The following is a 15,426-nucleotide window of genomic DNA, read 5'->3' as shown; positions in this document are numbered from 1 at the left end:
GGAAAAGCAATTATGTGTGAGGCTGGTTGAATAGTCCGGGCATGGTAAAAAAAAGAACTTTTAAAAAAACTGGAGGGGATATGGTTCATCGGTCACTTTCTTTTGCTGTTCCTGGGAGCAGAAGGAACAGGTGATCAGGTCTCAGTCCTTCCCGTCCGCTGGGCAGACGGGTTACTCAGCCAGGTGCTCTCTCTGGATCTCCACTCCACTTGAAACATGGCTTCCTGCTCATGCTATTCCTTAGCTGTGAGAAGGCATTTTTCAGAGGATTTAGGCAGGCCTAGTCCTACGCTAATAATTCTTGTAGACAGGAGAAAATATTGCCTTGAAGTGAGCGCAGCTTCAGGAAAGTCCTGGTGTTATTCCAGACTCTCTGTTGGGTATTTTTCCTCTCTAAATCAAGGTGGGAAGGCTTTACCAGAACTGGCTGTGTTCAAATTAGGTATGTGGAGATACGATTAACATGGGTGTACTAGCCATTATATGCAGAAATAGATTAGCAAGGAATGGATAATCACTCCTGCAGACATGCGAGTTGCCTTTTCAAAATACAATTCACAAGCTGAAAATATTTCAGTTTCTTTATTGATACAAGACATAGATTAAGAAAAGAGTTTGCTTGTGAACTTAAAAAAAAAGAACATATAAAAGTTTAAAATTTTTCAATTAAACACAAAAGTTAAAAAGGCCAAATGAAATCAATGAGTCATCATTCATCATTATTTAACAAAACACACAATCATATGTACATTATAATTATAGGTAATGTGAATGCTTCAGCAGTGCCTTCCATAAACCATCATCTCTCAAAGTCTCCATAAAATCTGTAACTTTATATTTTGGTGGCGATAAATTACTTGCAAAATCTTACAGAGATATTTTATTTCAGATAAAATATTTCACATTCAAAACACATTATTGTAGCAAAGCAACAGTGAGCACTTTTCAATCTCATTGTCTGGGAGTTCAACAACATGAGCTGAGATTTCTCAACCAAGTCCTTTATCTGAAACACATTAAGAATCAAGAGGTTTGCGAGGTGGGCCTCGGACAGGAATCCTTTTCAGTTTTCGGTTTGTAATGCTTGCCATCAACCGTAGAACAAAGCGAACTCTAATAAGATAAATATTACAATACACCGGACAGCACCCAACTTTGAACTTACTACGAGGCAATATTCACAGCCAATACAGGCACTGTCTATCAAGAGCACTTCTCTGCTTCGGTCAAAGGCATCATGATGAGTACAATTACTACACGAGAAAGCACGACAAAACCAACAGTCACTGTATCCTATGCATGGCACAGGTGAGGACATGTACAGTTAACTACACAAACAAAAGAACCATGGTGCTTAACATTTTTTGAAACATGCAGAATGCATGATGGGGTATTTGTGCCGTTGGGTTTTGAAATGTGAAGCTTTGACAAAGATGGATTACAGATAACAGAACACATTCTTACATGGAATATTTAGGCAACTTTGTTTGGAGGGTGCCTTTGTGAATGGAGCCACACTTAAACAAAGAACCTTCTTCCTTAAGTCTTAAACATCCCAGTCCCTAGGAAGCAGTTCATTTGATAGATGTAGATGCTCAAAAGGGGTCCCCTCAAAACAAAGCACAGCCTAAGTAACGTATTTACAAAGGAGTAAGATGGCCATTACTGTACATACACGAGTTAGGATAGTTAGCAACGAACAGGACAGATTGTTTAGACGCAGAAGTGAAGATTTAAATCCTCGGCCACATTCGCAAAACTAAAAAAGAAAAAAGAAAAAAAAAGCCGTCCGAACGCTCGAAAAGTTAGTCCCTTCCTCCCTCCCGTCGCTCCTACGGATGGGTCGATGAACGTTGGGGCAGGTCGGCACGGACCGATCCTAATGACTTTCGGGAATCGAAACCCCCGACGGCTTACGATGAGCAGTAAGGACGGACGCAGCGTATCGGAAAAGGGCCCGGGAGGGAGAGAGGGAGCGAGGCCCCGGGGGGGCCTCTGCGGTGGCGAGGAGGTGAAGTCCCCGCGTGCTGCGGAACACGACCAGCCTCCGAAGTTCCGCACACGCAGGCATCCGATCTGCCAGGGGAAACGTCACGCGTCAGACACTCAGACAACACAAACAAGTCGTTGCCCAGGACACCATTTCGGCAGGCCTGCCCATAAACACAGTTGCGAAAGCTAATGATTTGTAGGAGCCTGCTCTTGCGGGCTTGGGCCAGGGACGTGGAAGTGGACCGACTGAGGGGCGATCTCGCCGCAGTGGGTCTGAGGTCTGGAGGAGGGTGGAGGGAACCATTTGGGTCATCTCTGAACGACTTCTTTTACAGCTATTCTCCTGCTGTAGGGCCTGTTTTCCTACAGTACCGGCTGGGGCCATTACACCAGGGGACGATTCGTCTCATACTTCCACCTGAACTGTAAAATTCCAGGACAGCTCCTCTGGGGCTTCCAACCATGGAGGAGAGAGGGGGAGGGGGAGCAAAGAGGGGTAGAGAGAGGGACTAAGAGAGCAGGAGAAAGGAGGAGGGGGAAAAGAGCACATCTTGCCCATTCTGTGCCTGGAAGGATAGATGGGGAGCAGCTTTACATACTACTTGAGTGTAGTTTACCCTTGCTATGACCATGGCCAAGATCCAGGGCACCCGTCTCTCAACAGCTACTTGTAAAAATGTACCCCCCCCCCCCCCCCCAAAAAAAAGGACGTTTACATTCCTCAACGAGACATGTATACGTGTAGAGGAACCAGGCAGGAATTTGGGACATGAGAAGATTAATCTCCCTGTTCACTTTGTCCCATAGGGGCTGCGGCACCTGAGGTACACAGAGCGAGCAGTGTTCTGCATCGCCAGAGGCCTGGAGACTCCACAGGGACAGTGCTATCTGAGAGGCGGGGGGTGGGGTGGGGGGGGGGGAATAACTGAGGAGTTAAGACGCGAGGGTTTCATCGTCTGCCGTCGGAGACTAGCTCCAGCGTCTTCACGGCAGGATGCTCGCCCTCAAGAAGAAGGAGAAGAAAATCTAACTCTTAATGGGGAAATGATGTCGGTTTGTCACATGTAATAACTTACAACGGTGGAAAAGACTGTTGAGATATTGAGAGGGGGGAGATTAATGTGAGTGGTGGAGATCCGGGGTTTGTGAACATGAAACTGTTTTATGCAAGAAATCCATCCGGCGGTGACTGAGGAATCAGAGCGATACTGACTAAGAGAACCCCATGGCTTCACTGACTTAAGAACACAGCAGGAGAGCACTGACATAAGAACACAGCAGGAGAGTAATTAGGAATTCCTCACTGCGCGTAAATGATGCACACTTAATAATTCCACTCAATCTCACCATTGGACAAATCAAAGAGAAACATTTTCAGACATTTCTTTCCGAGAAACGTACCGTTTTTAGGTTTACGGTCGGCAACTTTGTAACACTCACCCATTGGTCTTTTATCTTCCCATGTGGTCTTCGAAGATGGTGATCTCAACCTTGATGAAGTTGGCAGGTTAAGAAAACGGAACCGGATCACTTCAAATACAGTAGGTCATTAGCCTGACATCCTTTCACTACAGTGTTGTCATTAACAGCAACTTGGCTACGCTGACACCATTTGGTTCGGAAGCCAACAGGCTTCATCCACCTCCCACAGCCAGAGGTTGTCACAGAGGTCCCCGTGTACCGGGAAGGGGGGGGGGGGGGGGCGGGGGGGACGCGAGTGGCGTGGTTGGTGGGGGTGAAGGTGTGACATTCCCGTCAATCTCCACCCCCTGCCACAGCAGTCGGCAAACCAACAGCCCTGGAGTCACGGCCCAGGCCACATGACCCCAGCCTCGGTTGCAAGCGAGTTCAGTCATGTCTCTCGATCACCCCACCAGCCAGGAGCCCTGCCACTCCCCGCACCATCCGCTGGAATGTCGAGCCTAGTCACCCAGGCATGCACCTGCACACGCACGTTTACGCCCCCACACTCAAACTTGGGAGAGCAGAGGCATTTCGGCACCCTCTGATTTTATGCAGATGCCATGGATTACATGTCACTTTTAGCTGGTGTTATTATAGTGCAACCGTACGTACCACACGGTTCCGGCTGGAGGGTGCACGGCTGGCTTCCATTACCAGGAAGCAGCGGTGGAGGGGAGCACAGAGCACTGGAAACCACACACACACACACACACACACACACACACAGGATGCATACACAGACGCGCGCGCGCACACACACCAAACTCTATTGTTTTAGCACATCAGCCCAGTAGAGCTGGTCCTGAATGATATCAATCCCAGCTTTGTTATCGTATGAACCTCAGCTCGAATTTCTCTGTTTACCACCGCGAGCTAAGTTTCTTCAGATCCTGATCATTTTTTATTTATTTTTTAAAGCCTCAAAAGGCATTAGGAAAAACACACCCCGCTTCCAATCGTGCTGGACGGGTCTGTTCTGACATGGATGCTGGAGAATGCAGGGGTCAGATTTTCCTAGTGTTGTAATGAACAACAGTTGGATGTGCTTGCTGGTCATGGGTCAGGTTGAACAGATAGGATACGACTCGGAGGCCCCTCTCTATGGGGTCGGTGAGGAGGAGACCCCTCGGAGCGTAGATCTTATCGTTCTGCTCCTGGATGTACTTGGCGATCTTCTTCAGAACCTGCGATGGGGCCAAAAACAGAAGAGCAACAGATTTTTCCATCTCATCACAAGTCACATTCGGTTCTCTTGCCTGTCCCACTTTGACTCCGAAGGGTTAGGCGATTGGCCGTACTCCAACTGATCGAGTCATAGGAAACAACCTCATCTCCTCAACCCCACCCCCCCGCCCCCGCCCCCTTGTGTTCTCTGTAGATGAAGACAGCCAGTGTGCTGAAGCGAGAACTTTTGCTTTAGAGGCCGTTGACCAACGTTCTCTCACCCTCGACCCTCATGGGTCGAAACACGGGTGAGAGACTTCCTGGTATTGTGCCTGGATATCGGCAGTCGATTTCCTTTCAACAAAACTAACTTGACTAGTCATCTCAAATAACACACATTTCCATCCTGATGGTCCACCATTAAAAACAAATCAAGCCCAAATTTGTTATCCCACATTCCTGTCTGTTCCAATAGAGAGCTTTGTGAACAGGAAGTACGACTGACAGACTGGGCTGCTGCAGGACGGAACACGCTAGAAGGACCTTCAGCTTCTATAAATCAAACACAGGCCTCGGCTGGATTGAAAATCCAAGCTGTAAACAGTTTGGAACTTCTACAGACAACTCGAGGGGATGTACGTTCTAGTAATCAATGCAAAGGGGGGGAAAACGGAGACGTGCTATAACCGTCTTTCGTCAATCCTCCTACTGGCAAGTGCGCGAGCCTGACCTTTTCATAGTGGGTCTCCAGACAGAGGAAGATGGTGTAGGCGGTGAGGCAGGCAAGACAGCCCTCCAGGTACGACTGGCCTCCCAGCTTCTCAGCCTCCAGGTACAGGTTGTTCAGCGTCCGCACGGTCTCCTCGAACTGCTGCTTGTCAATCTGCAACACACACACCCCACACGGAGGGATCAATTCGAACATCCACGCCGAGTCGTCGGATGAACGGCAGTGCGGAAGGGCATTTCTTGACTCCGTTCCTTTCTATGCTCGTATATGCTCGGATTCCCAGAATTTAGCTTCCCCCCCCCCCCTTCCGTTTTGAAAATTAAGAGAACTAAGCGTCTTTCTCCACTCCTTGAAGAATGAGGACGCCTTGGCTGGAGGCTCACCGCATGTTTTCACTTTCGACCCTGCAGGACACACCAGAGGCAGCGAGGGAAGATCTCATCAGGGAACACATTCATCTTGCCAGAGTTTCCACCAAACCAGCGCTGACTGCTTGTATGACTTATATGAGAAACACGATGTGGCCAAGTAATCACACTCCCCTATTACAGACCAGTTGAAAGAGGCAGTGTAGCTATACTTTTTTTCCCCCCCCCTCAGGCCCTCCTCACGCACGTTGAGAGGAGAAGGGAGGCGGAGGACGGGTGTGGGACTGGGCCCATTTGACTGGGTGATGGTGGGACTGGGTGTCAGTGTGACAGGACACCTGTGTGACAGCGTGAATGGGTGGCTGGGTGACAGCGAGGCTGGGCGACAGTGTGAGTCGGATCTGGTCCCGAGTGGGTCCCACACCGTGGCGAGGCAGCAGACATGGAGGCAGCTACCCAAGACCCTGGAGACCAGACCAGCAAGAGTCAGGCTCTCCTGAACACCCTCCAAGTTCGGCTCCATCATGTGCCCAAGGAATTGAGCAACAAGCTCCAGCACGTAAGTGGTCTCAGTGTACGAATCTGGTGCCCACCATTAGCAGCTCTTTGTTCTGACTCTAGTTTCTCATCCAACCGTCCACGATTCAAACCACATTGCTGCATTTGAGCATCTTTCCATTACGTCGGACGCACTGAGCGTTCTTGTTTTTGCGTTCCGGGAACAGGGAGAAAGTACAGCCCTGGGAGAGAACATTACTGAAGATAGTCTTGTTTACTGAAGATAGTATTGTTTGCCATTCTATGTCGAGCTATTAGACATGCTCATCTTGACCAGTGAATTGAAAGTCTGCATGGTACACTGTCAAGAGCAAAAAATCATTGCGTAAGTGGGGGTGGAAGATGTTTGAATTGCGCTAGTCATTTTTTGACGCTGTCCTGACTCAGTGCTCTGTATTTGCCAAACATGGTCAAATCTCACTGCCTTTCCACACATGTTGTCTCCTAAAAAAAAAAATTGAATGTAGAACCTATAATAATAAATCAACAGACCAGAAATGTTGTGCATCCTCATTTAGTTCTCCCAATCCAGAAAATGATTATAGAGAATTAGAGGACTAAAATCGAGTTCAGGGATGGTAGAACATTTCTTCCAGGATTGAAACTTGAAACCTCTCTCAACAGAGGAAAAATAAATAAAAGCTCTCTTAATGGCTTGGCAGTGCACTGCAGAGCCCATTTGTTATACAGCACTGGATTCTAGTGGAAGAAAAATGTTGGAGAGGGTTTTAATTTATGACAAGGTACTGTTGATGTTGACTCCATGGAGAGACAGCCTCTGTTTCTCCAGTGGTTCTAATTTGGGACTCTGTGTGTGTGTGTGTGTGTGTGTGTGTGTGTGTGTGTGTGTGTGTGTGTGTACACTGCTGTGCATCCAACAGGAAAACAAGTGTGCTAGAGACCACCCACTCAAGAGGAAACGTAAGAAGTGCTGGGCTTACAGAGTTATAAAGCTAAGCTTTCATGTGGTCCGCGCGTGGAGAAATGGCGCTCTTTGTCCTGCGAACTCTGAACCGCTTTGCTCGCAAGTTCTTTCATGTGGCACGGAGCAAGACTCTGTTTAGCCTCAGAGACTAGCGTTTCCCTCCCTGGATCATTCCCAAGTCCTGGAATTCAAACCTTTTCTGCAACTCTCAGACCAGGAAGTTCAAGTGAGGATAAAAAAAAACTCATCAGTAGAATCTCCAGCCTTTACTGGAGTGTTTAACTTCACAAACCCATAGGATTCTAACGCCTATGGAAATTAGGTGGCGTTAATGACTTACACATAACTGATTGGTATATTTAATAGGTTAACCGTCTCTGGAGGAGGGGATCCCTCGCTGAATTGCTCCTCCCAAGGTTTCTTCCAGTTTTTATCCTTGTCTTCCTTGAGGGGTTGGGTTGGTGGAGGAGCAGTTCTATGGGCGTATGTGAAGCCCTCTGCGACATTGCTTGTAAAAAGGATTATACAAATACATTTGATTTGATGTTCACTGTGTGTACTGTACCCTGGTCTCCAGCTCAGAGGGGAACTTGGTCTGGAACTGGCAGACAGTACCATTGGTGTAGTCTCTCTGGATGAACACTTTGGCAGAGATGGCTGGCGGCTGCCTCATGTCCTGCAAGCTGTGAGTCTGGAGGGTAAAGACATGTAAAAAAAAAAAAAAAAAAAAGAAGATGCATCAACAGGCTTTACCTAAATTTGCGGAACAAAGCTATAATTGAAGAACGCTTAAAAGTTGTCAATTAATGAAACTGATTCATAAAATAGCACAAAACAACCAACACCACCACAACAAATACAGGAAGATATAGCTAGAAGACTTTGAAATTGAGAGGGGGAGGGGTGAAGGTGGTTCCGTCTGCCCCATTCACGGTGAACTATCATACAGCTAGTGCTAGGTAGCTAGATTTTCAAATATACAGCTGGTTTTTCATTGTAATTCATAATATAACAGTAATTTGATAGCATAACACTTTAGTGTTATAAACAAACCGTATACATTTTTCTGAAAAATCGTTAGCTCCACTAGCTAGGCTGGTTATCAGAAATGTTGATAACTAGCATTGGCTACTAACGCGTTGTACTCGTAGCAGCTAAAGTTAGCTATAGCCAATTAGCTCTGCCTCTATACTGCTTGTTTAGAATATTTCAAGAAACCTTGCTAAAGACAACCGACAATATGGAACTTATTGATAATAAAAATTTAGAAGTTAGTAAATGACAGATTTGATACGTTGTGATATTGTGAGCGGACTAGCTCTAGCTAATACAGCACTGTAACTAGCTAGGCTAGCTCTACTAGTAGTGTCCCTTAAACGTTGTACCGCAAGAAACCCCAGTTAAATAGCTAGGTAAAACAGACTTCTAACAACAACAACAAATCGTAAGATTACTAATTAATTGTGTGGTTGAAGCAATGTTTGTTAATTATGGCATAAAACGATTGAAAAAACTTATTAGCTTTCTTAGTCCTTACCTCTGCCATGTTGACGGCTTCTGTGACAGCTGATTCTTGTTTATCTCTCATCAGCTAGTGCTACTTTGTGCGTCTGGATAACGTGTCCGGGTAAGAAGGAGAGAGCTTTCTTGGTTCCACGAGAATGGTCTCGGTGGCTATTAATTTTAACGTGTGAGGAACCAGAAGTATTTCATTAGTTCACAAGTTCAGCCTTCTTCGGAGCTTATGGAAAATTGAATATAAGACATCGCATTAACCAAGACCAGGACCAGAATACATTGAACCTTTAGTTTTGTAAAGTCTGTGGACTGATTTACTCCAATCTAGTATCCACAATCATTAATGTGATTAGAGACAGTGTTTATCTTGTGAACATGTTTTGTTGTGAGTCTCATTAGGTTTATTATCTTAAAATTAAATGATTCTGAAGAAGACTTAAATACATTTTGAAGACAGATGTCCATCCTCTGAGCTTTCTGTCATTCTCTCTTTCCAACGACAAACAACTTTATTATACAAAGTTGTACAAAAATAGACACCAAGGTCACATCAATATAAACACTCATCTGGAGGTGACTTTTTTACTGAGTGATCCAACTGCAGTGAACACATATAAATCTCAGGTTGACGTTTCAACAGTGGTGAGCTTGTGAGCATGTCTAGTGTTTCTCCATTAGAGAGCTGCTCCAGCCAGAACAGCCTGAGCTGCAGTTAAACCATGGTTGCGGGCTATTAACCAGCATGTGTTGTAAATGTAGGACCCAAATGGTGCTCATTAGTGGGCTCTCCCAGACTCAGGTCATCAGAGAAGAGGGGGCTTTAAAGCTTTGCCCCATTGCCAGGACACAAACAAACCCTGTGGAGGACCAATAGAGGGATTTTTACATTTACACAGATCCACTCTAATTGCCTCGTGATGCAAGGGATGGCTGAGAATATGCATTCCTCAAGGGCAAGTCACACAGATCAGCCAAGTGAACAGTTCAAAACCCCTCAAGAAGCAGTGGGAAACTGAAGTCAGGCTTCCAAAACCTTGCAGTAGCACCAATGACCTGGGGAGTTGGACTAGTGTTGGTCCTTTTCAGCTCTTAAATATTATCATCAGTTCCAGAGGGAGGATATTCTCATCTCTGGTGGGTGAGAATTCTTGATCTGGAGGAGTCTTCTGTGCTATCGAGGAGTCTACTTGAAAGTCTGAACATGCCACTGATGTCATTATCAGATCGTGTGTCTCTGTACTGGTATGACATGCCAGGAGACCCCTCTACACACATCACACACACACATGCATGCACACACACACACACACTTTTTTGGACTGCTAGGGGTTATTATCATCTTGAAGGCATGCAAATTCTTTTCAGAGACAGAGGGTCTGCCACACTCTTGGCCAGTGATCCATGCACACAAGAGGAGTGATGCAAGCTGGTTCCTTTAAAACTCTGATTTGCCGCCATGAGACTAATAGGTGAAGACACAGAACTGAACCAGATTTCAATTTCTCCTACAGTAAATGTAAAAACCCCTTACATATGGTGCTAATCTGAAAACCTTGTGCATGATATCCTGTAATGTCCTCTGCCCCAAAAGCCTTCCTGTTCTATAGTAGCCAAGAAGGAGAAACAGCATGGTCAATGTGGGTTCAAACTGGATCAAGCAGCAATATTTCATTCTTCCATGATTGGATATTCATACTTCTTCCCAGATGCCAAATCACTATAAATCTTGGAGTTTCTCTAATGTAAACATAGCTGAGTAAAGTTGCTAAAAGGATTAACTTCCAAAAACTCTTGTCCCTTGAATTTGTCACCATCCATCAAATGGGGTGTCAGGAATTTTTTAATTGATTTTAGTTCCAGTATGTCTTGATGAAAAGCTTTTCAAACTGAGAATTACAGATGCAAAGGGTTTTTCCCTAGTGTGTGGTTCTGTGGAATCCCACTCTGCCAACCCAAATTACCATGGTAACGATGTGTCACTATTACCTCACCACGATGTGACATACTGCATCAAATGTGGTGAGCAGTTTTCATTCAACACCCTGTGAAAATTCAAACAATCGCCTTCCTCAAGATGCCGGTTAAGCATTTCAAGAGTAACATTATATGCCTCTAAATGTTTATTAGCTGTTTAATATCCTGTTTAGAGCGTGTTTTATCAGTCTGGTGCATTTTAGGTCCCCTATTTCCTGCAAGTACCAATTCTTCTCACCTCATCCACCATTATTCTCCTTTAGACATGCGCATACTGTATATTGTTATATCATTTATTTATATTTTGTAGTACATACCAATCATTACTTAATTGGAGTACATAATAACATAGAGAATACTTGAGGTGTGTAATCGTTCAAATATTGAGAAATGGTGTGGTGTGTCTGTGTGTGAGAGGGGTGGGGGTGAGGGGGTGTGGCCAGTGCTCTTTCTTCACTGCTGCAGGATGTGGGCTGCCCTCACATTGGGCATGTTTTGGCTAGGATCAGGGAGTCAGGTTACCTCATATTTGGTTCAGTAGTCTGAGAAGTGTTAATCATCCAGTTAAATCACGACAGTTTTACAGCCCTGTGTGCGGGGACGCTCATGACCCGCATAACTCTGCTGCTCTGTTTAGACCTACAGATTGAAAAGTCAAACTTAACAGGCTTAAATCTCTATAGTGGGATATTCCTAGTATCGAGGACCAACACTTTCTGACTGAAACCACTCAAAGCCTGCATCACAATCATGACAATTCTAAAAGTAACAATTTGTCAAACCTGATATAAGGCCCGTGGTCTCTGTGATCCTGAACAACTGATTATTCTAGATATGGAGGACATTTAGCATTCTATGAATACATAGTATTAGACAGTATACTGCATTGCACAAGATGGATGGCAGTAGTTTTTGTGTGTCATAGCTAGTTGCATGGTTTTCAAAGATATCTGACCACTCACGCCAGTTCTGCACAAATTAGAATGATCAAAGCAAACCACAAAGCCGTGCAACAATTCCACTTTCAACATTGTTTGTGGAATTTTGTGCTTCGAAGAAAATTGATAAGACAAAGATTAAAATAAATGGCTTGTGCAAACCAAATGAGGTGGAATGATGATTGTGTTTCTCCCTGGAAAACTGGTGTAGATTACACTTTTAGAAATGGAAACATCTTCCTCTCCTTTCATTACTTGGAACTTAATGTATTTGGTGGTAAAACATCCCATTGTTTCAAATTTCACGCAGTGATTACTAAAACAAAAACAGTAAGAGAGCTGATGATCAATGAGCCACATAGTTGCTAGTCTTGCAGGGTCATTATTATCATTATTTGGTCAGGGTTTTGGCCCTCAGAGTCTTGAGATTTCTGATGTTTACAGCATCTCTTTTACCGCATGCCTTCCATAGACAGTTCCTGTGCCACAGAGTTCCCAAACCACCGCTGATAGCACCAGAGGTTGTTGAAGTTCACACAATGTGGTGAGAGCACTTCAGCAAATCGATCTTCACCTAGAAGGCACCATCAGGGATGGTCTGCATCAGTACATTCAGATACATATTTCCTCGACAAAATTCACCTCTGGGTCAAAACATTAAATCCACCGATCACTTAAATCGTGCTATTATGTCTCCAATCAAACAAATGACCTGCGTGCAGATGTGTCAAAAACAATGGTGGTCAGAGCATGCCTCACAGTGGATTTATCTCTGGCTGATCTGAGCCGGAATACTGCAGAAAGAACTAGGTCACACTGCAGTCAACCTGAGAGGGAGACCTACTCTAAAAGCAACCTGAATAAACCTCTCTTTGGAGACCTTCCAGCCGTCCAGACTTTCCTTTTCTACAAATTCCAGAGAAATGGTCTTATATGTGAATTGAGTCAATGCAATCGTGTGACCAGTTTGTAATTAATGAACATTCAAAGTGTATAACATAAGGAACCAAGAAATTTGTACATTTCCAGACAACATTGAATATTTTTTTGTGTCACTAGTCAGACAGTCCAGTATCCGTAACATTTTTGGAGTGTGCCTTTTCATAAAATGGTGAAAGTAACAAGTCTGTGGTCAAGCATTTGTAACAAGCTGGGCTGTCTTTAAAATGTCTACAGAAGCCTAAGGAATCGTTTACAAGTCTTGTTTAGTTTCTTTATATGAAAAATACATTCAAATTCACACAACAGAGAACCAATCCACCAGTAAGTAAGTTGGTCAGGGTGTTAGAAGTTCTAGAGAAGAGTGTTTTAATTCTATATGCACGGTTATGGAAATCTCTGTACAATGACCCGGAGAGAAACCTGTCTTAGGCCTCTCAATCAAACCCAGGATAGGTCTGAGTATGGAGAGCTTGAGTAAAGGCAAGGGTAGCGATGGGGGGTTATATTCATGTGAAACCAGCCCAAACAAAGACTCCCTGTTTCTGAGACCAGACAACCCCCACTTTCTCTGAACAAGATAAATAAATAAATACAAATGGAAAAAGAACCCACATACGCCCACTGAAAAGACCAGTAAGAGAGTGAGTGACAGACAATTGAAAAGACAAATTGTTACATTGTCTTTGGGTGGGGGTTGAAGCAGGGTGGATGCGCAAAGGTAATTACGGGAAGACGTGAAACATTGGGTCAAAGGTCAGACTATGTGTCTGACCCTGAGTTTTAGGCCGTCCGGTAAAGAAAGAGCCTCTGAATTGGGCCAATGTCTCTCTTACCCTATTTCTTACACCGCTCGCCTGGTGACACACACTGTCTTTTTTGAGGCTTCTCTTCTTTCTCACTTTCAATACTCTTTTCCCTTAAAATACCTAGAGAAACAAAAAAGTCTCCATGGGCTTTTCTCTGGCCGAGCTGAGAAACGCTGACGAGGCGTTTGTCCCGCAGCCACTCACCCATGTTTGATTTAATTGCTTTTCCAGTCCTCTGTGGCACAGCTCTCAGCAGCTGGCTGGAAGGGACACTGTTGCCTGAAGGAGAGTTTCTGTTTTCCTGACAGTCAGGAGACAAGCTCGGTCTGACCCACACTCACTTAGTTGGCCCATTGTACCGTTCTTTAGTACTAATCCAGGCTGGGAATTCTCCTGTGGTTGCTTCTCATTTTGGTACCACCACCTCCATCACCCCCTCTACCACCACCATCAACACCCCCACTACCATCACTACCACCCTCACCACCACCTCCACCACCCCCTCTACCACCACCATCAACACCCCCACTACCATCACTACCACCCTCACCACCACCTCCATCACCCCCTCTACCACCACCATCAACACCCTCACTACCACCACCACCTCCATCTCCCCCTCTATCACCACCATCAACACCCCCACTACCACCACCACCTCCATCTCCCCCTCTATCACCACCATCAACACCCCCACTACCATCACTACCACCCTCACCACCACCTCCATCACCCCCACTACCACCACCATCACAATCACCACCACCACTACTTCCATCCTCATTACCATCACTCTCACCACCATTTTACATTTGTCAACATTGATCAGTATGATTTCGAAAGCTTTTATGGGTCATGGGTACAGTTCAACATTTTACAGCATCACCATATGTTAAATTTGTTATGTTAAATCAAATTCTCTGGATTAATTAAACTTCTGACATTGAAAGATTTTTTCATTTGCTTAATCATGCGTAATGATTGTGACGACAGTAAAGAGATTCTGCTTACAGTGTAAGGACAGTTTAGGGTGTTTAGGGTCTACTGTGGGACAAATTCCAGTATTTTATATCAAAGAAAGAGGGGGTGGTTCAGTCCCTGGTGATAAGTATGACTAAACTAAAAGCAACATGCTTTCCTAGTTAACTGCAATGGGTTCCGGATGAAACCACATTGGTTTTTCTCTGGAGAAAAAAGTTGGAAGGGTGCCAATTAGTTTGCGCAAAGACAAGAATGAAACATTCAACCCTGACTACCTCCGCTTGTTTAAGGAGCAGCTGACAATAAACTTCCCGATTGCAGTGTATTTCCCGAAAATAGCCACTGCACCATTTGAATGACCTGATGTTGTTTTAGAATACACAGTACAGTACATCACCATTTTCTTTTAGGTCTGAAATGTCATCTGATGGGGGGGAAGGGTGTATGTGGGGATAGCCGGGGAGGTGGGAGGGTGGGGGGGGGGGACTGGGGAGGGTGGGGGGGGGGACTGTGGAGGTGGGTGGAGTGGGATGGTGGGACTCTGAGTAGAATGTAGGGTGGGGGGGCCGGAGCTTTGGGAGGTGGTTGTTTACATTTTGTGGCGCTGTTGTAGTATTAGACTTGTGGTGACGGACAGGTCCTAATCGATTGCATGAAAAATTGCACTTAATTTGTTGGAGGGGTAGAGGCCATGTTAACCTTACACTGTTGCCGTAGCCCATTAATTTGAATGTTTATGCGTGTTCATGTTAACCAGATCGCCCTGAGAGCACTGCTTTGTGTCAAGAAGACAGCTGGAGAGTGCTCTGAGGCCTGAAGGCAGAGCTGGGGTCTAATGTCTTTGGGAAATGCATGTGAGACGATGGGGATACAAAACCCAGAACACGCCACTGTGTCCACACAACACACAGCATGCCTGCCACACTCAACAAGTTACTAACGGCCTTTTCTCTATTGAGCTTTTCCCCTTTTATGACAGAAGGGTAAAATGGAAAGCTGTGCAGAGTGTAATATAAATAGTTGTGACAATAACCCCAAACACCTGCCTTGTTTTCCATTCTGCGAT

The 15,426-nt window shown here is 45.1% G+C and overlaps 1 protein-coding gene across 2 annotated transcripts; it reads right to left on the bottom strand.

Annotated features, from left to right (window-relative positions):
- Nucleotides 1-567: 567 nt before the first annotated feature.
- golga7 (golgin A7) lies at nucleotides 568-8,877 on the bottom strand. 2 transcript variants are annotated; one of them, XM_062451552.1, is made up of 6 exons: nucleotides 8,739-8,877; nucleotides 7,767-7,892; nucleotides 5,351-5,503; nucleotides 4,539-4,640; nucleotides 3,433-3,482; nucleotides 568-2,076 (listed from the first exon to the last, which is right to left on the bottom strand). In XM_062451552.1, the coding sequence occupies exons 1-5, from the start codon at nucleotides 8,787-8,789 to the stop codon at nucleotides 3,444-3,446; spliced, it is 471 nt and encodes a 156-aa protein (XP_062307536.1). In that variant the 5' UTR covers nucleotides 8,790-8,877; the 3' UTR covers nucleotides 568-2,076; nucleotides 3,433-3,443. The 2 variants fall into 2 exon arrangements, with proteins under 2 accessions (XP_062307536.1, XP_062307537.1); XM_062451553.1 differs by lacking the exon at nucleotides 568-2,076 and adding an exon at nucleotides 2,540-2,558.
- Between the last annotated feature and the right edge of the window lie 6,549 nt (nucleotides 8,878-15,426).

The sequence above is a fragment of the Osmerus eperlanus genome, chromosome 25 (genome assembly GCF_963692335.1).
Source record: "Osmerus eperlanus chromosome 25, fOsmEpe2.1, whole genome shotgun sequence".
NCBI lineage: Eukaryota > Metazoa > Chordata > Actinopteri > Osmeriformes > Osmeridae > Osmerus > Osmerus eperlanus.
The sequence above is the reverse complement of the archived record's forward strand: the minus strand, read 5'-3'. Positions and strand labels throughout refer to the sequence as shown.